Source organism: Camelus ferus, chromosome 30 (genome assembly GCF_009834535.1).
Source record: "Camelus ferus isolate YT-003-E chromosome 30, BCGSAC_Cfer_1.0, whole genome shotgun sequence".
Classification (NCBI taxonomy): Eukaryota; Metazoa; Chordata; class Mammalia; order Artiodactyla; family Camelidae; genus Camelus; species Camelus ferus.
The window spans coordinates 16,616,709-16,642,179 of record NC_045725.1 but is presented as its reverse complement, the minus strand read 5'-3'; the positions used below and the strand labels follow the sequence as shown (position 1 = coordinate 16,642,179).

The window sequence follows — 25,471 nt, the reverse complement described above, 5'->3', positions numbered from 1 at the left end:
TATCAAGGGTTTAGGAATCAGAAAGAAAAGCAGTCTGGATGTGTGGAAGGATTCTGTTTTGGACGACTGGAGTTTGAGGTGCTGGCTCTGCGAAGACAGTCTAGTCATGGGGAGCCAGACCTGAGCTAATGGGGGCTCCGTGGTGGAAACCAAGTTAGCATCAAATAAAGTAAGCTCTGAGTTGGGAAGGATGTTGGACCAGGCAGTATGTGCATGATATGGCCTTTTATCTAACCAGAGACAGAGGGTTCTGCCCAGTGCCCCTGCTGACTCAGGCGAAGTTAATTCATCAGGACAGCTCCCCGGGTGAAGAGCAGCCTGGCCTGGTGAGCCCTGGCAACATCCTGGACGAGCCTAGACTCTTTTGAAGTAAAAATGATTTGGCTGAACAAGATGTTCCAGTGATTTAGTTGTAGGAACAGATCTGCTCGTTTGCAATGGAGAGAAGTTTCTGAGTCAGTCAGCTGACTGCTCTCAGAGCGACAGTGCTCATAGTCTAGGGACGGAATTGACTTGGCTTTCAGAGTTTAAGCCTGCCTGTGCTTATTGCATGTACATGCCTCGCTCTGACTTCTTTCTGGTAGTGAGTAACCACGTTCAGCAAGCAGACTTGAAAAGCAACAGATGAGAGAAAGAAAGGCTATGAAGCAAAGCATCCCCCAGAAAGACGACTTGTTCCCAGGCACATCCCTCTCTCTCCTTTTCCTGCCCTTTGTTTGTTTAGACATTATCCTTTTCATTCTTCAGTTGTCTTTTTAACCCAACTCTCTTTTCGCTTCCGCTTCACTTTCTCTTGAATTCTCCCCTAAAGGACTTCTCCAGGTAGGAAGTCCTCTCCTTTAAGTAACAGACTTCTTTTTTCTTCTGTTGCTTTATTCTTCCCTCAGTTTGCTGAGGCTCCATTTCTTGTAGGACACTCTGCTCAGTGTGCCTGGCTACACATGATGTCGAAAGACATCGTTCCTGTCACCAAGGACTTTACAACTGAGTAGAAGAAATATGATTGTTACATATTTTGCCATAACACAAAGATGGAAAAAACTGGAAAGTGCCATAAAATAGGGTCAAATAAGACTGAGGAAGTTCAAAAGAGGGCACATTGCTTCTGTCTGGAGGGGAGAGGAAGACTTTCTAGAAGGGGAGATAGTTGCATTAAGCCTTGAAAATTGGAGACAATTTTAAAACATAGAAACACAACATTGTAAATCAACTATACTTCAGTTAAAAATTGTTTTAATGTAGAAATCAGATATTTTATCTGTATTATACCAAATGCATACACTTGACTACGTTCATGTTTCTCAGTCTTCTTGCAGAGTGCAGAATGCATTTGGGTTGTTCCATATCTTGGCTATGGACACTGGGGTGTGTGCATCATTTTTGTACTTCTAGTTAAGATAGCTTCCAATGCTGAAAGTTCAGGTTTTATATTTATGGATGATAAAATGGTGGATTTACTCACACCCCTAGGTTGCAGATGGGGAAGCTGGATTTATTATACCCTAGGTCACACAGAGGGAAAAATGAGATGTCTGGATAACAACAGATATCAGTCTGTAGTGAAATGAGAAAATTAAGGAGGCTGCAGTGAATTATTTTTTAATAAATGAAATGTATTAAACACACAGATTATCTTTTATCCAGAGATTAAATTTTTTGTTCTTAAAATATCTTATTAAAATGTTATAATGGTTGGTTGGTTGGTAAGATGGTGGTGCTAAAAAACCAAAAGACAAAAAGAAACTCCTTCCTTACCAAAATAAAAAAGGCTTCTAGTCCTCTGAAGCTTCCACAGAAATACACTGGAGATGAGAGCTTACTGGCCTGTGTGCTCTTAAAACAAAATGCTCAAACTAATAAACTTGCTGATTTAAGGAGCAGAGGGTGGTTTTCCAGCACACAGAACAAAATAGTGTCAGAACTGAAGGGAACTCAGAGGTCATCAGGTTCGTGCAGTCGCCTTACTTTACAGATAAGGAATCTGAGGCCCAGAAATGTCAAGTGACTTGCCTAAAGTTACATGTCCTTTTATTTTTATATTTTCAGGTGGCCCTATTTATAGTGTATCTGATTTGTGTGTAAGTATATGATCAAAAAAAAAAAAACAACGTGCTTTTGTCAGACAGGGTATTTATCAGAACCTCAAACTATGTACAGTAAATGAAAAGGGTTCCTGGACCCAATTCCAACGTGTGTTCCTGGAGGCTTCCCCCACACCAACAAGCCAGCAGGACATCTTACAATTCAATTCAGTTCTGGCACTATCTCGCTGGAGATAGCATCAGATGCCACAGGCTGAGGGCCCAGCCCCACAAGACCGCCCTCCACTTCAGAGGCCAGGAGCAAGTCCAGGCTGTTACCTGTGCTTCTGACTGACTGACTATAAATCAGTTTCCCATGACCCCTCCTTGGGTTCGATTGATTTGCTAGAAAGGCTTCCAAAACTCAGAGAAACATTTTACTTGCTAGATTATCAATTTATTATAAAAGGATGAGTCAACAGCCAGAAGAGACACCCAGGGTGAGGTCCAGAACAAAGGAGCTCTGTCCTTGAGGAGCTGGGGCTTAGCTCAGGGGCACGTGGAAATGTTCTGACTCCCCAAAACGTGAAAGCCCTCCAAAAACTCAAGAAGCTGTCCTTTGGGGGTTTTTATGGAGGCTTCATTACATAGTCATGATTGACTAAATCATTGGCCAAAGGCAATCCATTCAACCTCAGGCCCCCTCCATCCTCCCCAGAAGTGGAGGTGGGGTGGGGTGGGGTGGGGTGGGGTTGGGGGTGGGACTGAAAGTTCCAACCTTCTAAACACGTGTTCAGGGGCTCCTAGCAATCAGCCCCACCCTTGAGTAGGATCCAAAAGTCACATTCCCTGAAGCATTTTCAAGAACTGAGGACAAAAGGCCAAATATCACATTGCTCTTATCGCTCAGAAAAGTCCAAGGGTTTGTTTTTTTTTTTTAAACTTTATGTATTTATTTTACAATATCATATTTTTAAATTAAAGTATAGTTGATGTACAATATTATATGTTACAGGTATACAATATAGTGATTCATAATTTCTAAAGGTTATGTTCCATTTATAGTTATTATAAAATATTGGCTATATTCCCCATGCTGTACAATACATCCTTGTAGCTTATTTTATACCTGACAGCTTGTACCTCTTAATCCTCCACCTCCATCCTGCCCTTTCCCCTTCCTTTTCCCCACTGGTTACCACTAGTTCCTTCTCTACGTCTGTGAGTCTGGTTCTAGAAAAGTCCAAGGTTTTAGGATCTGTGAGCCAGGAACTGTGGATGAAGACCAAATATATATTTTTCCTATAAATCATAAAACTGCAGTCAACTTTAAGAAATGTTTGACTTCACTTCCTCTGAGTCTATGCTTTTTATAAGTATTCATGAAACAATTATGTTTTATTGTTCTGTACTCAGGAAGCTCTTAAGAGCTTACAAGACCAGGCAAATCACTGACCTCTCAAAATGACCATTCTGCGCTTTCCCACCTGCACAAAAGCAAAGCATCCATGCCACACATTAACATCTCTGTTCCAGTAATTATAATCAAATGAGTGATATGATCTGCTCCGTGGGCTTCAAGGTTTGTTGGTTGTTGGTTTATTTGGCTGGAATTTTCTCCCTGCTGACTTTGTGTTACAATGAGGGACCAGCAAGACCAGCCTTGCCACCCAGGAGTTGAAAGCCAAGTGGAGGCATCTCATTTGTGAAGGACCTCAAAAACCTGGGAGTGGATTATAGACTGATGTTGGAAGTGCCAGGGGGCTGCCATTCTATGTGTTGGTGCTGAGGAATGACTCAGTGCAGATGGCATTTCAGGGAACTCTGGCATGGAGGTAGCCAGCAGATGACGGGATGGAGAGGAGCCTAGAGTAAGAGTTATGATGATCAGGACCTGCCCTGCCTGAGGGCTGAGGACGGGAAGATGTTGAGACTTTTCAAGGAAAGAATGCCTAGAAATTGATGACTAAAGGGATAAGTGAGTCAAAGGTGCTTTGGAACTTTAAGTGATTCAGAAATTGGTGATGGCATTGGGCAAAGGAAAGGGAGTTGGAAAAGAAGCCTCCACCTTAAACTGAGGGGAAGCAACTATGATTCCTGGTACTTCCTGCTTCTCCTTGGTGACCTGAATCTGTCTGTCCCTTTAAGATTCTGTATTTCAATGAGTTCACCTGAAAGCCAATTAATGCTGTTAATGGTACCTTCTTATTTTTTTACTAATAGATACTTACATCACAGAGAAGCAAAAACATCATCTGTGTGTAAATACTGGATTATCCTTTTTGACTGCCTCTGTCAAAAACAGACAAGGTCTGCCTTTGTTTTGGCTGTGGGAGAGGTATACGATTGGGCAGAGTTGCATGCCTTTGTAACGTTCCTGTCTTTTTTCTACGGTGAAGGTGGTGTACATCTATGGTTCTATTCTTGGACCTGAAGAGCTAGAAATATGGGTGTGGACTGGCTTGTCAAGCCAGAAGGGGCGTGAATCGGGGCAGGATTACAACAGCAACTTTGATGGTGCTCTGACTTTTGATTCAGGAAATACTATTGGGCCAGTTCCAGATTTTAGGACGGGAATATCCTCACACTGCAAAGTAAAGTCCAAGCAAGTGGCTACAAGTCTATCTCACTGGTAGGAATTTGACCCTAGCAGGGGACCATATTCAGCCATCAAGCCATAGGCAATTCTGGGTTTATTACTCTATTTTGCAAGCCAGCATCTACCCCACCCCACGGAGTCGTGAACAGTGTTTTCGAACTCTTGTAACTAGTCTCCCACCACGCTTTCTTTTATGGGAAACCCCACCACCCCAGAAAAATTGTACTTACTTGTTTTTATTTGTTTTATAAGACAGAAGTGTGGGTGGGCATCTTCAAACTGCACAGCAAAAATGCTTAAAATTTATGGGGCTAGAAGTTTGAGGTTGGCTGCTGAGGGCTGTGTTTGAAGTCACGTTAGTAAGTAAAAGTGCTAAAAGTCTAAAATAACCAGCATCTTAGAGGCACGCATAATTAGAAAGGAAACCTCCACCTTCTCGTGTTTTGTTTTGTTTTTTTCCAACCAAGAAACCACATATCCCATGACATAATTTATCTTGGCATTTCACGTTGTCCTTTCTGAAGAATGTAAATAAAACCAATTGGTTTGTCTCTTCCAAGTGGGGATATTGTGGAAGCCATTCTGAACAATTAATATCATGGTTTTCTCACTGACATCCACATTCTGAGCTAAACCCTAGGTGTGTGGGTAAAAAGCTATTGCTGTTGACTTGGATAGCTCCTCACTCCCTGAGAAGGGCACTTTGTATATATGTCCAATGGGAAACAAGCAGGATGCTTAAGTAGAAGGCTGTAACATGCTGATGATCGAGAGTAGAAAAAGCAAATATTCAGCAGTGCAATTACACAGTTAGGATAGCCATGGGGTTTATTGACAGATGGAAAAATTCTTGGGGCTATTAATTCTTATTTTGACACTTGAAAAAAAATAACACTACTGAGAGGGGTAGCTGTCTATCTGTATCTCAAATTCTTTCCTAGAGGAAGCCTTGTGGTTCTTCTCAGCTAGATTCTAACCCTGAACTCATCTTCTGGCCTCAGTTTCCTTAATTATGAATAGAGCTTTAGGTTCTTCCTCTGCTGGGGGTGGGGAATGGGGAGTGACTGTTAATGGATATGAGAATTCTTAGGCGGGGTGGGTAGGTTGATTAAAATGTTCTAAGTTTGATTTTGGGTGATGGTTGTGAAGCTAAGCAGAACCCTGTGGGGCCTTCCCAGGTACAAAAAACCCCTCTATATCCCCCATTTCTTGTTTGTAGGAGAAAGACTTTAGTCTCCTAGGCCTTCTCCTGAGTTCCACAGAGTAGGTGCATCAATCACTAATTAAGGAAGTGAGGAAATGCAAAAACAACGGGAAAGCAGTTAAACAAGAAATATGACAGTAGTTCAGCAAAACAGAGTCCTAGCCCCTCCTCAAGGGTGTATAACAGTCTGATGCATATCTCTGAATTGTCTTACAGAAACTAGGACCCTCACCACCACCCCACCTGGAGGAAGGATGCTGACTACCTGCAGATCACAAGCACGTAGACCCTGGACCAGTTGGAAGCAGAAGGTTGATGGTTAAGACTCCCAAGACAGCACTCTGTTACCTCCCCAACAACCAATCAGAAGAGAGCCATGCACCCTGCAGCCCTCACCCCAAATCTTGCCTTTTGGAACCCCTCCCTGAGAGCTACAGGGTTTTGAACACGAATTGTCTGTTCTCCTTGCTTGGCACCTTGCAGATAAATGCTGTATATTCTTTCACTACAACATGGTGTCAGTAGATTGGTTTGACTGCACAGCAAGTGCGTGGACCCAAGTTCAGTCGTCCAGCTCTGTGAATATGTTAAAAAAAACATTGATTTGTACACTTGAAATGAGTGAACCAAATGGTGTTCTGGGCTGAATTATGTCCCCCTCAAAATTCACTTGCTGACCTCTTAACACCCAATACTTCAGGAGGGAGGGTCTTTAAAGAGGACATTAAGTTAAAATGAGGTCATTAGGATGGACTCCAGTCCAATATGACTGGTGTCTTTGTAAGATGAGATTAAGACACAGACACACAGAGGAGAGACCATGTGGAGACACGGGAAGAAGACAGTCATCTACAAGCCAAGGAGAGAGGCCTCAGAAGAAACCAAGCCTGCCGACAACTTGATCTTAGACTTGTACCCCCCAGAATTGGGAGAAAGTAGTCATCCCTATGGTTTAAGCTACCCAGTTTGTGGTGTTTTGTCATGGCAGCCCGCAATGGGTACTTTTAAGCGTCAGCTTGGCTGGACCACCAGCGCCCATATATTTGGTCAAACATTATTTTGGACTTTCTGTGAAAGTATTTTTGAATGAGATTAGTATTTGAATCGGTGGACTCTGAGTAAAGCTGTTTACACTCCCTAATGTGGGTGAGGCTCAGCCAATCAATCAAGACCTTAATAGAGCAAAGACCGAGCTCCCCTGAGCAGAAAGGAACTCTGCCAGAAGACTGCATGTGTTTGGTCTGCAATTTTCCCCGTGTCTCCAGCCTGCTTGCCTACCCTGGACTTGCAGCTCTACAACTGCGTGAGACAATTCCTTAAAAATTAATCAATAGGTCTATCTCTCTTTCTCTCACAATTTATATTTACACACACACACACACACACACACACACACACACACACACACATCCTGTTGGTTTCATTTCTCTGGAGAACCCTGACTAACATAGTGCCCTAGCAAACTAATACAACATGTAAATTGTTTCTCAATAAGTCTGTGTAAAAAAAATCTTAGAAGGCTACATCTAAATGTTTTTTTTAATCTTTGTTACATCTAAATGTTAACAATAATTAAGGGTTTGGAGAGTTTTAGGTTTCATTTAGTTTAGCTTATCCAGACTTGTGAGTTTTTGTGTGTGTGGCCATGCATGTATAATGATAATTTAAGAAAGGATGTTCGCTCAGAGGAATGTTGAGAAGCAAGGTTAGATAACACAGAACCCAGAGGACATGGGGGTATGGTGGGATGCATTGTAATACCACTTATTGTGAAGATTCGGATGAAACAGAAATCAAATTACATCTACAATAAGAACGTCTCAGCAGACAACCTGGTTAGTTTACGATACAGGTGCTGAGGTTGTTCCCTGGAATCTGGGTAGTAAAGGAATTTCATTTGTCCTCTCAACTGTATTTTTCTTCCATGTTCAGTGATTCTCTCATTTAACGAGCTAGCAAGCATTCACTGACCACCAGCTATGTTCAACGATTGCACTAAATATCAGACAATGAAAGACAAACAGAAGAAAATCAACCTCAGTGAAGACATTTACATTACAGTGGGAGGGACAATATGGTGCAACGTCATAAGGGCTCCCATAGAGTAAGAACTGCTTGTGCACATGGGAGAGATGAGGGGTGGAGGGAGGAAGCTTTTTAAATTATCAGCACAATCCTGCAAATAATTTTTTTTTTGCAGCTTCAATCAACAAATATTTACCATTTCTCAGTTTCTGTGAGTCAGAAATTTGGGAAGATTAGATGCGCGGTTTTATTTCACGGACTTTTTTTTAAGGCTGCAAACAAGATGTTGGCCCGGGCTGCAATCATCTGATGGCTTAACGGGGGCTGGAAGGTCCTCTTCACGTGGGCAGGAGCTTCAGGTCTTCGCTGGCTGTTGGCAGGAGGTCTCAGCCCCTGGCCACGTAGGCCTCTCCAGAGGGCTGCCTGTGTGCCCTTATTTTATTTGCTTATTTTTGATGCCACTTCTCCTGGCCCAGCTGCTATTTTTGTTAGCAAGTTAATTATTATTATTCCATTTTGTGGATAAGTAAACTGAGGCTCAGAGAAGTTAAGTAATTTGCCCAAATCTCCCAGGAAGTAGGAGACAGGGATATGAGCACAGTCTGACTCTGAGGTCCATATTCTTTCCCCTGTACTATGTGCTGTGTCTCCGATGCTTGGTCATGTGGAAAAGCAAGCAAGTAGGATACACTGAAACAGAATTAATTTAATTTTTACCTTTTAAAATATATTAAAAAAAAAGTTTTTAATGATTGAACCCAGGACCTCATGCATGCTAGGCATGCACTCTACTGCTCAGCTATTCCACACCCCTTTAATTTTCATTTTGAAGTAAGGACCCTGGTCTATAAACTCTCTCTCCCTTGTTTTAGTCTTAATTGCCTTATCCTACTCTTTCAGCAATTCTTGTAATTGTAACAATAATAATTAACATTTATTGTTTCCTATGCGCCAGATACTACACTCCATAAAGGTAGATTCTCTCCGTCTGTATGACAACCTAATGCAGTAGGCTGTGGTATTATCCCTGTTTTACAGACAGAGAAACGGAGGCTTAAGGGGTTAAGTGATGTTAAGTGACGAGGCTGGGATTTGATCCCAGATCTAGATTTAGCCATTTTGCTGCACTGCCAAAAACCAGACAAGTGACAGCTGAAAAACTCCTTGCTGGTGGCTGGCTTTTTTACTTAGAACATTCTTGCATGTAACTGATTTTCCAGATCACACAGCAAAGATCAAGAATTTCTCTTCTGTTTTCGAGGAGGATCTCCTTCAGTGAGTTACAGCAATTCTACTTCATCTAGAAGATTTTTGTGTTGCTCATTTATGAGGTGTCCTTGCTGAGATACTGGGACTCTTGATGGCTCTGAGAGACAGACACTGGGTGCTGGAGTGTTTGGACCAAGGGCACCAAAATGGACCCCTTTGCAGATTCTGTCTGAGCAGTGGGTTCTGGCTTTCCATCCTACCAGAGTCACATCTCTGCTCCCACAGAAATCCAGAGGCCCCTTGAAGGCCTGGACTCTGCACAAAACAGACCAGGGAGCATCCACGATGATTGAAAAACTGGGAGGACCTGTAAGGAATGGGAGAAAGGCCTGCTTCCTTGACCATTCAGCCCTGGCTGCCTGTTGACCAGGATGCTCTTTTCTGACTCAGGATGGGAATGTGCTCAGATGAGAGGCAGGCAATGGAGGCAACAGAGGTCCCTGGGGTCCCAGGGTCCAGGGAGGTCCTGGCAGAGACGAAGGAGAACCAGCCCAAAGCCGAGGGTTTGACTGGGAACAAGGCTGAGATACACCCACAAATCCACCTGCCTTCAGCATAAGGTAGATCTGGTTCAGGGCAGAGGCAAAGAGGACTTTCAGAATGTCGACTGCTTACTGTGAAAGCATCCACCCTTTGCCTGTTTGCCAGGGAGTTCAGGATGCTCAGCAATGCAGCCGAGGTGGCTCAGAACCTAACTGGCCCAGGCTGGACTTTCACAAGGGCTACCCAAGGTTTTGAGCTTAGATGACGTGAACACACCTGACCTTCGGGGGTGTGGACAGGGCACATGATAAGCCCCTGCTCACACACATGCTGTGGCAGCAGCTGTGAAACCTGAGAGCCCTGGCCCTGGCTAAAGGTGCACTGATTTGGAGCAGGTGGGGTGAGAGAGGACAGGCATCTGAGAGTCTTGCCTAACTCCCTGGTCACTCAGGTTATCTGTGGACCTTTGAGATGCCATGCTTTCCATCAGACTGCAAGCAGGTCGGAGGCTGATCTTTGTTACCAACAGCATCCTTAGCCCCACACCCCTGCCACAACTCCCCCACTCCTCCCAGGCAGGCAGAGAACTCAGAAATTCTCAGGAGGATCTACCACATGCAGGCAGGGAGATGGAAGAGCAGATGGTGCAGGTAACTTTAGGCTTGGCCCAGATCTGGGAAGCTGCAGTCTCCTGGGTACAGCATGTGACCCTCGGAGCACCAAGAACCATTCTAGTTCCGAAACAGTGGAGGCTCTGCCCACTGAGGGACAGTGAGAACGTGGCTTCCAGGAAGAGCAAAGGCTCTGGTGGCTGAGCCAGGAGGGGTGGGGGGGTCACTATAGCCAGAAAAGATCAGCACTCAGCATCCAAGACCTGAAAAAGGAGAGCTGGGGACGGGCAGCTGTGACGTCACCAATGCCGGGGCAGATCCTGGGCAGACCTGCTCTGATTGACTGTGAGGGAGGGGCTCGGATCAGCATAGGATCTAGAAGGATCTGAAGGCTCTGTTTGCTAATGACCCACTGCACTTCAGGATTTTGTAAGATCTTTTTCAGGACACTATTTAGAAAGCTTAGGGGCTGTTTTATACAACAGGTGGGGTTACACCAGATTAAAGGTTATAAAGCAGACCCGGTGAATGGAATGGTTTATCCCTGAAAAAGAGCGTTTACTGAATCTGATAACCTTTGAAAGCCCACTGTTGCCCTTCATTTTCACAAATTTTAAATGAGGGGCAGCAAGAGTCCATGAGGTGCACACATACAGTATTCGCTGTGTAAACACACAAACGCACATCCAAATGAGCTCAACTCAACAACTATTTGTTACATGGCCAATAAGTGCCTTCGTGAGGATTAGAGTCGAGTTCAGTGGCTTAACTTTCTCCTTGTGACATAGACGGAAGTACATTTATGTTGTGACTACACACACACATACACACACACACACACACAACTGCAACAAAAGTTTCACTAGTTTTAATCTTACTAGGCAAATTGCATTCTGATATTTTCTATTCTATTTTTTCCCCTATTCTATTTCTTTTCCAAAAAGCCGATTAAGACCCACTGAATTGATTTCATGACCGGTTAATGAGACAATCTGTAGTTTGGAAACACTAGTGGATACACGACATCACTGAATTTCTAATTTCATCTTCATTTAGCTAAAAGTGGAGGGAGTGAATTCAGAAGCTGGTGATCACGTGTAGATGCCTGCTTCCTTGCTAGCGTTGTATACAGATGTGTGTCAGGGTAGCTGAGCTGGCCAAAAGGCAAAAAAGCGAGTGGTTTCCCACTGGCCCTGAACGAAACTGGGAAATCAAATTTCCCTTTGGTTACCTTCCCACGAACCAGAGATCATGGTGATAGGCAAAGGTGAACAGATCTGTCATCAATGAGAACACAGACTTTCCCCTACTAACAAGTCTTTAATTGAAGAGTTTATGGCACATGCAATTACAAGGGAAAGCAAGTCTGAACCAATCCCTTAAAGATACAATCTAGTCAGAAAATGCTAGATCTGGAGAGGTTCTCTGATGTTAATGACTCAGATTCTTAAGAATTCTGACTCATCTCATCAAGAACTGACCACTCCTGCCCTTCTCTCTCCTTCACCTTTGTAATTCTCTGATAGCACCTATGATACTCAATTTCTTAAACGTTATTGGCTTATAAATCTATCTCTCTCCCAGCTTATAAAGTGCTTGTAGACAAAAAATGGTTTCTTCTGCATCTTGATATTCCCAGAGTGAAGGCACAAAACAAGAGCTTTGTAAAATGTTTGTAGAATGATTGAATGATATTGGTTCAAACTGGTTGGAAAGGCATTCATAGGAAAAGTACAGATAGTTAACTTATCGAGGGAAAATAAACTGCAGAAAAGATCTTGAAATTCTAACAGATAATATACCTTGAATAAGGTCCAGATAAAGGCATAGTACAAAATATACTAATATAAGAAGTAAACACAGCACAGTTACTGTTCTTACATAGAACTTAAAAAAAACCTTTTTAGTTTAACTTTTTTGGGGTGAGGGGGTGAGGGGAGGTAACTAGATTTATTTTTTTATTTATTTAGTGGAGCTACTGGGGATCGAACCCAGGACCTCGTGCATGCTAAGCATGCACTCTACCACTAAGCTCTACCCTCCCCCCTTACATTGAATTTTGAATTGTAGGTCTCAGATCTGTGGGAAATCTCAAGAAATCATCTCAGAAATCCAGCCTTTTGCCTTTAAAGAGTTCTTTTTATAATAGAGCAAACATAACAAAATATTGAGATTTATACATGTTCAATCTGAATTACCGTGAAGTATCTGAGAGTTTCACAACTGATGGAAGATATGGGTGCCAGACGAAGGGTAGAGAGCAGTGCTTCACAGTCCTGCAGGTGACTTTTGCTGAGTAGAAGTTCATGCATCAGATCGTATTACCAATATCTTATCCACCCTTAATCTTCATTCTTGCTAAAAAAAATTCTTAATTTTGTTCCTGTTGGTAATGCATCTTGGTTCGGTTGATGAGTCAGTATTAGTCTTAGAAAACTGTGGGAATCCATCTTTCTTTTACCAGATACTTGATTTTCTTGCCTCTCTTGCAATTGGAAGGAAGCATCCATGTAGCTAGTTCTGGCCAGAAATACATTAGAGAAAAGGTGCTGAGGGACTTCTGGTAAGAATTTTGCTTTTCTGGATTTTGTGTCATGCAAGATAAAATAAAACAAAAACAACTTTTATTTGTTTCAGACACTATTATGGGTTGTAGTTCCCATTACTCACAGCTAAAAGCATTTCTAATTTATATGGCCTATTGCTATGGGATACATCGGTAAACAGCTCTTCTTAGTCTTATGGAAAAAAATTACTAAAACTAATGGAAAACAACTGGATTTATTTGAATAAAATGTCAATAAGAGGATTTTAGTTTTACAAAAGTAATTCATTCATACCCCAAATAACTATAGTAGTGCCAAAAAATCAACCTAAAATATACAGTGGCCATCCTTTAGGAATGACTGCACTCAAAAAGAAGGAAGGAAGGAAGGAAGGAAGGAAGGAAGGAAGGAAGGAAGGAAAGAAAGAAAGAAAGAAAGAAAGAAAGAAAGAAAGAAAGAAAGAAAGAAAGAAAGAAAGAAAGAAAGAATCACTGTAAAAAATGGTAAAGAAAAAAACCCAAACATTTTCACATTTAATCCTCACAAATCTCACAAGATTTTTTTCCATTGTACAGATAACACACCTGAGCCTTACAGGTATTAAAATAACTTGCCTAAGGCCACAGTACATCTTAGAGCCAGGAATTAGACATAGAGAATTACTTCAGTAATCTCCGAATAAAGCCTTCAAATGAATAAGGTTTTATTCATTTGCACTGAATTGAAGGAGATCTGAATAATAGGAAAAAAATTATATGTAAACAAATGGATTCTGATTACTGTGAAGTACGTACAGTACTTCAATTGAGTCAATAAAATTCTTAGTAGATTACTTCATGAATCTTGCTTTCATAAATAGAAAAGATTTGTTTTTGTGGGATTTTTTAGGGGGGAGAGGTAATTAAGTTAATTAATTAATTAATTAATTATAAAATGGAGATACTAGGGATTGAACCCAGCACCTCATACATGCTAAGCACACACTCTATCGCTGAGCTAAACCCTCCTTCCCAAGATTTGTTTCTTAATAAATAAATAAATAAATAAAATTTGTTTCTTAGTACACCTTTTTTTTGGTAAAGACTATATCTAAAATACCTGAAGACACATACTTCAGATGTACGCTTTGATGAATTTTGATAGATGTATACACCAATGAAACCACTATCACAATCAAGATAGCTAACATTTCCATCACTCCCCAAGAGGAGCAATTTTCTAATTCCCAAATTATCCCTTGCTACCCCCTTTAACCTCTGGTAACCGTAAGTTTGTTCTCTATGTCTGTAAGTCTGTTTCTGTTTTGTAGATAAATTCTTTTGTGTCTTTTTTTTTTTTAGAGTCCACATATAAGCAGTATCATATGGTATTTTTCTTTCTCTTTCTGGCTTACTTCACTTAGAATGATGATCTCCAGGTTCATCCATGTTGCTGTAAATGGCATTATTTTATTCTTTTTTATGACTGAGTACTATTCCACTCTGTGTGTGTGTGTGTGTGTGTGTGTGTGTGTGTGTGTGTGTGTGTGTGTGTGTGTGTACACGTACACACCACATCTTCTTTATCCAGTCATCTGTTGATGGAGTAAAAGCCAAACTTTAAATTAACCCTGATCTACATAAAATGTTCGTGTTCCTTCCCAAATCCATATGTTGAAACTTAATTCCCAGTGTGATGGTATTTGGAGGTGGGGGCTTTGGGGGTGATTAGGTCATGAGAGTAGAGCGCTCAGGAATGGGATTAGTGCCTTTACAAGAAGAGGTAGGAGAGAGCCTGCTTCCTCTCTCTGCTCTCTGCAACATGAGGACACACCAAGAGACGGCCGTCTGCAAACCAGGAAGCCAGCCCTCATCAGACACGGCATCTGCTGGCTCCTTGATCTCGGACTTGGCTGCCTCCAGAACTGTGAGAAATAAACGTGTGTTGTTAAGCCCCCCAGTCTGTGGTAATTTGACTCTACAGCCTGGGTGGACTAAGACACACACCTGTGGAAAACACTGCTGGGTCCCACAGGTTTGGAGCGAGATCTGCAAAGACTAGAACACAGGCCTTGCTTTCCAGAGGCTCGCAACCCTGTCTCGGGGAGACAGGTTCCCATGTAATAATTTGAATACAAATTGGCTAGTGACAAGGGCCTTCGTAGGAGTGCGTGCAGGTGCACAGGGAGAAACTTATCAGGCTCTTAGGCCTGGGGAGGACTTTCAGGGTGGGGTTTGAGCAAGGCCTGGAAGAAGCAGTTAAATGAGGAGTAGTTACAGGGAGTGTTGCGTACCTCTGGGCATCGAAACGTAGACACCGAGTGTAGACATTTTGGGGGATGTGACTGAGAAAAGAGAGAGTGTGTCTGTGAACTGAGAAGGGCAGCAGAAAGTGGGGAGGCAGGCAGCCAGGTGGCCGGGTGAGGGTGCCAGCAGGACCAGGGTGAAGCTGGGAGCCCCAGAGCTCAAAATCTACTGAGACCTTCACTCTCAGGTGCCTGTCCGCACCTGCACACCCAGGAGCGTGTGTCTCCTAAACTCCATCGTAAGCGACTCCGCTTTACTTGAGTCCTGGCCCTGATGGTACAGAACAAACATCCTAATGGACATGGGACAAAGGAGCCCATAGCCTGCCAGCTTGTGACCTCCCAGATGGCAGGGGTCATGTATTTTTAGCTGTATATTTCTCTTTCTATTCGCTATACTCTAGTGTTGGGCAGAAAGACTGGAACCAAGGAGACCCTCCATAAATGTTTACTGAATGAATAAATATTTGTTTAATGACACAGCCAGGGCAACCAAGGCAAACGCGGTCAGCAATTAAATACAGGGGCTCTAAATAATCAGCCTCCAAACAGAAATTCAACAGGTTAGAAAAAGGATTTTGTTACATTAATGTCTCGAGGGAAGACCTTGCCCTGGAAAGTGTTCAGTATTTAAAACTTATTTTCCAATGTGTAGGACAATGGAGTGTGTATATATAACTTGTAATCAAAATCAAGGTCTGATACTCTGAACACTGTAACAAATGCATGATTCAAAATACAAAACTCCGATGCAGAAAATGTTCTGTGAAATTTATCACATTCAGAGTGCTCTCCTCCTACAACCGCCCCTGAAGGAAATCTTTTTTAAAGAAATACAAATAGTTCTTTTCTAAGAAAAAAAAAAAAAAGTCACTCTGTTGTTAGATATGGGGTTGCTATGTTACTTAATAATATTAAATGTCATTTCTGCTCATCCAAGAACAATCTCTTTTTTCCTTCTCTCTCTCTTTTTTGGGATACTGTAGATGTAGCTTAAATAAATACTCATTTGGGAAAGTGAATTCTTAGCATCAAATTTGTAATAATGAATTCAGCTTTACTTGTATTTTAATAGAGGTTTAATTTCAGGAACAAATAGAAAGGAACCATTAGAATTCTGTTTTCACGGGATCAAAAAGGAAGAGAGAAAGACAGCGAATCTCATTCTTCTGAGCCCACTTTGTCCTATAAAGTGAAGTAACACATGGTTAGCAGCTTTCTACCAGGTCCCTGGGTTTTAAATGATGGGCAATTCTGGAAACACTGAGTTGACACCAACTCAAATTGAATTAATAAAAGAAGTAGGATTAATGATACTCTTGTTCTATGATTAAATATATTAGTTGTCTAACAGACACATGAATTTAGTATTTGTTTGTTTTCAGAAGCATGAATTGAGAGGCAAAAACATCCTAAGAGATACACACAGAGGCTTTGCCTTCCTGCTTTACCACCAGCCTTCCTTCTCCTTGCCCTCCTCAGCCCTCATCGCTCGAAGAAACAGACAAAACACTCCAGTTTAATTTTTACCGTATTCTGTGGGTGGATGTGCACAGCAATTAAAACATATTTCTTAGATTTTCTTTGATGTTGAAAAGTGTAAGAAATAAAAAGGACCTGTAACTTTCTATTCTGATAATCCCTGTCGATTTTTTTAAATTGAAAGTCATAAATGTATTTGGTGAGAAAAATTCAAACTACACAAAAAGGTTTACATTTGAACTAAAAGCTTCCTTCCTCACCCAATGACTCTCCTCCCAGGAGACTCCTGTTAATGACTTCTTGAGTGTCTTTTCAAAAGAAAAAAAAATGGCTATACAGTATATTTATTTTTTCAAATTTACATTCACTGAATTATAATATATTCTCTCCTGTATCTTGCTTTTTTTACTTAATAATATATCTTGAACATCTCTGTATCAGCACATACAGATCTACCTTGTTCTTTATATAATGCTCCCTAGCATTCTATTGTGTAAAGCTACCCTAATTTACTTAAACTGTCCCCTGCTGATGGATATTGCAACAATTTTCTTTTACTATTGCAAAATAATGTTCCAATGAACACCTTTTTACATATATCCTGATGGCCTTCCTACGTATTCTTAAGGGAACCAGGGTTAATGTACACAGTTGCATAGGTTGTACACTGCACAAAGTGCCTCATCTGTGTGGGCACCAGTCATTTTGTAAATATCATAACTTTAAATACTTATTGTGATAATTTTTCTGGAAATAGACGTAAACTGTCTTGAGGAAGGGGTTCTTTTTTTCTAATTTGCACAAGGTCACCATGGCCCGGGGTGAATGACTATCAGCAGAACTGCTGACTCAAAGGGCACAGGCACATGGGCTTTTGATAGAGATTGTCAACTTCTGATCCAAAATGGCTGCACCCGTGGACATCAGTTTTGAGAGATTAGTGGCTGATTCTAAGATCTAAAACATACTGTGTTGTTTTGAGCACAGGTCAGCTTTCATTTACCTGAGGTTGTAAGAAAGAGTGAGAACAGAATTACTTAAAAGCTACAAAAAAAAAAAAAAAAATCCTTGTGGGTAAAATTGGGTGATTTGCTTGTTCCCTGCTTTCCCTTCCTTTCTGGGGATGATCTAATGTAACTTTTGAAGGAACAGAGACCAGCAGGAGAGAGAAACAGCTGTTCTAGGCTCAGACTTGATTCCTGAACAGATTCATGTTGATGAAATTGTCTTCTTTTGTTCTTTTCTGGAGGAATTAAATGAACAGTATCAGGAAAAGTGCAGTAACACTGTGATGGGGCTACAGTGGGAGGCCGGTATTATGGGGTCAATGGAATTGTTGGAAGACAGCCGGCGTGGGCTGTAGACAGGAAGGCTCTACTCCCGCAGTGTTCTCCAGTCCTTCAAGGAAGGGTCAACTGTCCCAACAAGAGCCCGGATTTCTAAACCAGCCCACTCTGTAAAGCACTTTTGGGCACAGGGGTATTGTTCTGTTGGTCAAATTGTGCCCGGTGTTGTTCTCATTGTCAGAAAATGTCAACACTCCCGGCACTCACACCCGGATTCTGTTGGATTCCACTGTGATCGCAAAACTGAAGGGAAAGTTTCATTGAGGAGGAAGGGACCTGTGAAGCAATGCCCCCAGCAAACTGGAAATGGAGACAAGGAAAGTGGGGGAGGAGGGGAGAAAACAAAGTGAGGAAAGGTCAAGGGTGGGAGAAAGGAAGGCCACAGAGAGAGGAGTGGCCCGCAGAGCTGAGTGGCAGAATCCGGCTGCTCAGAGCAGGAGAGGAAGCCCAGCCTCACCATCCAGCTTTGAGACTTTGGGCAAGTCCCCCACCCACTCTGCCTGCCCCTCAGTGTCCCTACTGGTCAAAGAGCCCTGAAAATGACCCCCCTCCAATGACTTCTGGGGACAACATGACAATGAACATTAGAATGCTTGGGGTGTTAAAAGCAGGGAGCAGATGACACGTGGTCATGTCCCTGGGGTTGATTTTCCTCTCACGGTGCGACAGATGGATCTAATTCTCTTCAACAGTGAAGCACGTGGAGCTTTCTCCCTGGGCTCTTGCAGAAACAGGAAATGAACATGAGAATCTTCAAAGTTTGCAAAACTGCACGGCCTGTAATGAATCTCTAGCAATTATCAGGGGCAGATAGCCTAAAAAGGTCTTATTATGTATTTCCCTCTGGTGATAAAACTCTAATCTGCTCTATGTTTCATCTTCAAGGACAAAAGGCAGCTTACAGCCAGCCCCAAGCTTGTTTAAAGGACAGCCGTGTTCCTGGGGGTAACCACTTTGCCCTTCATCAGGATGAGTCCTGAGGCAGGAGCCGGGTTGCCTAGCTCAGGTAAGACAGCACAGAACGTTTTCTGGATTCAACTGATTCTGTTAAACTTCGTAGTTCAACGCAGTTCATTGATTGCTATCGATTTAACCAGTTGGGCTGGAAAATGTATACGTTTATGATTAGTTTTTGGAAGTAGGGGTATTGGTGATGCTGTGAGGGTAGTTAATGTTTCAGATAGAAGAGGTGTTAACACTTGAACTTTTCTTTTAAACTTTTCTTTGCATTTATTTTGTGCTGAATTTATTCCTGCACCATAAGTTTTTGTTTCTTCAGTTTCTTCTGGGATATCTTATTTCTTCTGTGCAACAATCTGCCCTTTTTCAGTAGGGCTCACCGGAAGGAGTTCGCATGGAGGTTAATCTGACCACGAGCTCTGTAAACCCGGGGCACATCTTGCGGGTTTTTTTCCCCAGATGAGCTCTTTGACCAGAGAGAATCGACGTCAGAACACTTAGGTTCAGGATTCTTCTCTGCATTTTTTAAAGCATTTGCAGCAAAAACTCAGCACTTTTTTGGGGGCCAGCGACTCCACGCCAGCCCCAGGGTTTGACCTGGACAGTCCACTACTGTGACAATGGAGTGGCATGCCTTGCTTCTGTCTAATGACATCTTTCAGAGACTTGGTGGCTTTTCAGAGATGCCTACTTTGATAGTCTGGGCAGTGGACAGGCAGATTTGAACCTCTCAACTGGCATGATTTTGTGGGTTTTCTGGGTCAAGTGGGTCGTGAACCATTTTCAGAGATCATCTCAGGCTATTTATGGGAATTTGAATGTAATTTTTGCATTCTGCTATGAATGATGACTGTCAAGTAAAAAAGTCAGGAAAACAGAGGACAGCTGGATGGTGGGTGGGACAAGGAAATGGCTGGGAGCAGTTTTCCGGTCTTAGACTTTGTAGGACTGGAGCACCTTCACTCGGCTTCTCCATCTGGGCAGCAGGAGGCGCTGGCTTCCCTGTGCCAGAGGGTGTTTGATAAACCCGGTGCTTCTCCCTGTGGTACCTGCTTTATACAAAGACTTGAGACAAAAAGTCCATTCCTAGTCTATGAGAGCAGACCAGCTATGTTGCAGAGTGGCAGGCAAACGGGATGATATTTGAGACGTGCCTCCCGAGGGATGTCCCCTTGCCCAGGTAGCTCTGGGCTCTGCCATCAGTGCCGGTGGCTTGTGGAAGAGGCTGGGGAGCATGTGGTTACCTGACTCATCCGGGATCCTCCACCTGGGCCCCCACACCTGCACTACACCTGCCCCGTAGAACCCCTTGCTCTGTCTCTCCCTGCTAAACTGCTAAACAGGGCTGTCTGACGAGACCTCTGCCTTGTTGAAAGTGTGATCTCCATAAACATTTGAAGAATGATGAATGAATGAATGAATGAGAAGTTGGTATTCCCAGTTTGTGGCCAAGCAGGCAGCTAAAATTTCTTTTTAGAAGGGAAAAAAATCAAGAGAGGGTTTGGCCTGACCTGGGGGTATTTCCTAAAAGAAGATGAGAGGGAGGAAACTAAAAACCATCCTTTCTAAACACATTTCCAGATGTGACTGCTCACAATCACAGAAGGAGTGTCTTCTGAAAATCCTGATGCTGCTGAGAAACCAAGTTGATCAGTGACTGTCATTTGTCCTCATTTTCCAAGTCTAAATTGAAAGGGAATTGTTGATTGATTTAGTTCTGCCTGTTGCCCTTTTCATTAGTAAGGCAGAGTAAATAATTACCCTCTTTGATTTTTCCAGTGGCATCAGCCCTGTGTGCTCCTGACAATAAGGAAATATTAATTGAGAGTGAGAAATAGAGTCGTTAAACAATAAAACTAAATAATTATGGTAGGTGAAGGACATCATGCCTTTAGTACATCAATATGTTGCAACTGAATTATCAGAGAAACTTCCCCTCAAATTCCCAGCAGAACTGTGCTGTGTCGTAAGGCCATGTAAGGAGAACCTTAGTTCTCTTGGCATCACGTCCTGGTCTGGATGCTTCCCAAGCTTGTGCTGTGTCTGGGTAGCTTTGGGGCCATTAGCCCTTCCATGCCCTTTGTGGGAGATACTTAATTGAACTGAGTTGGATCAGTAAGTTTCCTGGGTACCAATTCCGGTTTTGCCCTGATTTTCTCTGTGGCTTTAAGCCAAACGGGAAAACTTGTCTGCCTTTTCGTTTTCCCATTTGGCAAATGAAGAAGACATTATCTCTCTGCCAAATGTCTCAACACCTGAATACAAAGAAACTTTAGACAGGAGGGGTTATTAATAGTGTATCTGATGTGTTTCTGGGCATGCGGGGGGCGGGGCGGGTACATTTCAGTCCTGGGGCACCAGGGAGACTTGCCAGAGAATCCTGACCCTTGCAGTGCAGAGTTCCCTTCTCCAGCTGCCTCCGTGGCCTGGTTTAAATGTATCTGCCTTTCAGTCATCCTAAGTACTGCATGGATTAGTTCGGTGCGAGGATATGACCTCCCCCATCTTATTGCCACTCTTGGCAGATAATCCGACTCCCATTTTACCAAGAAGACTGAGGCTAATTTGGATGAATTGAACTCGCTCATCCTTCTCATTCTCATGTTGATGTATCTCCGTCTCTGCGGTTGTCTCTCAGCTTCAGACAAAAAAGGGGGTGGATGGCATTTCTCTCTTCCCCTCCTCCAGAGCTAACCCTGTCCCCAACCTGTGCCCGTGTCTCCTCCCTTCATCTCTTCCCATTCCACTTTTCACTGCCTGCACTAGACACATCTTAGGTCTCCCTTGCAACTGTTTTCAAACATGCCCAAGCTTTATTCTATTTTAAAATCACACAACAAAGCCGAAATGCCTTTCTTGACCTTGCTCCCTCTTCTAGTCTATTTATTACCTTCCTTTTGCAGCAAGTCTCCATTTCCTCTTTGCACAGAGCCCCTGAGCTCAGCAGTCTAGTTTCCTTTCTTGGTTGAAATTGCAATCTCAGAGGTCACCCGGGGTGCCCTTGTGTGCCCAATCCAAAGAGGGTTTTGTTTTAGCCTCATTCTTTATTTTATTTTGCAGGGGGGTTAGGTAATTAGGTTTATTTACTTATTTATTTTTAAGTGGAGGTACTGGGGATTGAACCCAGGACCTCCTGCAAGCTAAGCACACATTCTACCATGAGCTATATCCTTCCCACATTCTTCTTTTTTAAAAAATTGAATTGAATTTTTTCTAAATTTTTAAATTGAAATATAGTTGCTGTAAAATACTATATACTTTACAGATGTACACTATAGTGATTCACAATTTTTAAAGATTCTACCCCTTTTATAGTTATTATAAAATATTGGCTATATTCCCAGTGTTGTGCAATCTGTCCTTGTAGAGTATTTTAAACCTAATGGTTTGTACCTCTTAACCCTCTACCCTTTTATTGTTCTAGCCTCATTCTTATTTTCTCAGGGCATTGGTTTTCTCTCCTTCTGCTTTTTCCTTCCAACATTCCACTCCAACATACTTCTGTGGTTTACGTTTGTCCACCTGCCTCCCAGTTAGATTTCCCAAACTTGCCCACTGCCTAGCATTGTGGCTAGGAGTCTAAGCTCTGACGTGAGCCTGCCTGTGGTTGAATTTTAACTACCACTAATTAATGGTGTCATCTTTGTCAAGGTCACCTCTGTGCCTCAATGTCCCCATTCTTAAAATGAGGATCATAATAAGAGTGCTAACCCAAGAATCAAACAAGATAGTCTGTGTAGTATGTACCCCAATGTTTGGCACATAGAAATATTCAATCAATGTTGCCTGTTAGCAAAACAATAAGCTCCTAGAGCTTTGAAAATACCACTTTTTCCTTTTAGGGCACATTGCCAAAGTTACCTGACACAGAGCCAGACAATAAGTAATTATTGATAAATAGATTTATGCACTTGGGTGGATTGTCCAGGGAAGGAGGAATGATGGGGGAACGGAGGCTCCCAAATTCTGCAAGTATTGTTATACCCAGGTTTTGGTTTGGTTTGGCTTTCCAAATAAATCATTTAAATGGTATAGAGTTTAAATCGGTCGTTTCAGGACCTGTGACGTTTGTTGGGCAGGAAGGGGCATCAACGGTCAAAGCTCTGGCTGTTGGTGCACCAGTCAGTCACAATGAGGCTGCTTGGCCTGGAACACAGTGTCCCGTCCTGAGATTAAAGGCCTCTGGAATAGGATTACGGGAGGAAGCGCCTTAGCGGCGGCTTTGTGCGGAGGCTGCCTGGAACCCGTCCACTGAGTGATGCCGCCATCTAGTGGCCGCACGGGGAACGGCGCTGGGCAGAGCCGTTTCATTTGATGCAGGGGAGGGAATCTCAGAATTGCAGTTCTTTCTTTAGAAACTGTGGGTGAGACTCGGAATGAAGGACGAATAAGCGGGAAACACAGCAAAGGGAAGGAGGGAAAACACCTCAGCCCAGTTTGGGGAGGTAAAGGGCACCAGGAATGCTTGTGCCCACCGAGAACAACCTTGTGGGTATCAGAGGACAAGTCCCTCCCCCACTTCAATACCAATTAAACTTTGATTTTTTTTCCTCATTATGATTTTCACTTTCCAACACTCTGTGCTCACCCGTTATCCTGAACAGAGCCTGCTTCACCCTCTCATTTCCCCTCTTTTGTGTTAGGAATTCAAGGCTGGAAAAATTGAGCCGAGTCATTCCATCTGGCTTCTACCCCGGGAACAGCGGATCTCTGCGTCGCCCAGGACCTGAGCTCAGCCACACCCGCCGCACTCACCACGTGACGGCCGCAGGTAAGGGCCGGCTGCCGGCCGGGGCGGCCCAGACGCCAGCGGGAAGAGGCCGCGGTGCACTTGGGTTCCCTAGCTTTCTCTGGAATGTCATTCGGGTCACTGTATCAGAGAGAGCTGACGACGTTCTCTTTGTAAAACTGAAGCGGGCGATGTTAATGAAGCCATTTTTTTCCTTCTCACAAACTATGTCCACCTATGACCAATGGATTGATTATAGATCTTTGTATTAACTCATCAAAGAGCTTTAGATGGCGGTGGGGGGACTGAAGGGAAGATACTGATACTTCAGACTGAAGTGTCTATGCGGTGTGTCCTTACCTGGTCAGCACGCAGGACAGCGTCTAGGAGATGGATAAAGTCTAGAACACAGTGACGGGAAGTACAGATCTCGGAGTCTGGAAGTACAGATCTCGGAGTCTGGCATTCCACTCTGCCACTACCAGCTGTTTTACTTTGGGTAAATTGTTTACCTTACTCTAAAGCCTCAGTTTCTCCTTCTCTAAAATGGGCATAATTAAACATACCTTTCAAGATTATTCTAAAGATCAAATGAAATACAGGAAAGCCTCTTATCTGAGAGATTGAGACTGGATTTTAGAGAGCTTATGGAAGAAGCTGGTTGAAGTGGAGAATCACAAAAGATGATACATAGCTCAAATATTTTACTTTAAAATATAGAACTTCCCACTCTTTAATGTAGGGTCACGGCCTTTTCTTTGAACGTGGATCCTCTAGTTGGAGTTTTTTTGAGTAGTCTTTCTTGCATAAGCCACACACGTAGTACTTTATCTCTGACTTCTAGTTTTGGTTTCTTTCAATGTAGTGAGACATCCCGGAAGACACAAGTAAAATCACTTTCTGCACAATCATTCCAATTCCAGTAAATCTTTTCAGATTATGGAGACTATTTCCAAACCTCTCCTGTCCACATGAATTCTAGCTGGATAGCAGTTTTCTGGCGGCTTCCCCTTGGTGAATCCTTCCAAAATATTCAATTTCACTTTCCCAGAGACAACTTCCTTTCTTTGTATACTCCTATTTCATCAGTTTTTTATGGTATTTAAATTTCACAATTACAGTAACAAGTAGAGCTGTCGGAAGCTGATTCTTGGTGAGCGTGTGAGGACGGTTGGAGCAGCAGTTGGGACTGGGTGCTATCAGCCAGTGCATTGGTTAGTACGGTTCACCGAGGGCCTGCAGAATATGGTTAACCTGGCAGGTTGGTTAAGCAGAGGCCAGCTAAAATAGCTTCTCCTGCAGTGTATACAAAGTGCTAAATTTAGCGCCTAGCATGCAGGGAGTATCCAGTAATGGTAGCTATTAATATTATTATTATCATTAGTAAGTTCAGTGTTGGAAGAATTGTTAGAAATTGAAGTTTCTTTCCCTTATTTTACAGATGAGATTAACGTGTTTTGTAATGTTGGCCTTCATAATACAGCTTTTGGTTTCAATAAGTAAAAGGATTATTGACTATAAACCTAATATTTTGAGTCAGAGGGATTTAAATTTGCAAAGGCATCTGGGAGTCAGCATAAAGCCCAAAACTCATCTAAGTCACCCCACATCCGCGTCTAGGGTAAAAGCACATCAGCGTGATGAAGACAAGCAGCAGGGTTGCGGTGATGGTGAAACCTGGGGACAGGAAGGGCTGTCCCCCAAGGGAAGGACTTCCCAGAGGGAGAGGAATTTGTGGAAGAAACTGCACAGGGATGAATGAAGCTACGAGCAGAGCCTTGCCTGCGGCTCAAGGTGTGCGGGTGGCCTTCGGACTCAGTCATGCTAGACGAGGAACCTGGGATGACCGGAGCACCCCCAGAAAAACCTAGCTCTCATGGTGAAGGATAGCTGTTTGGGGGCCAGTGGGCTT

The 25,471-nt window shown here is 42.8% G+C and overlaps 1 protein-coding gene across 1 annotated transcript in view; it reads left to right on the top strand.

Annotated features, from left to right (window-relative positions):
* The window catches only part of MRO (maestro), a 59,671-nt gene that overhangs the window by 20,575 nt on the left and 13,625 nt on the right, over nucleotides 1–25,471 (top strand). The window contains 1 exon segment of the mRNA XM_032470448.1: nucleotides 23,474–23,601. Coding sequence (XP_032326339.1) covers nucleotides 23,474–23,601 — 128 coding nt within the window.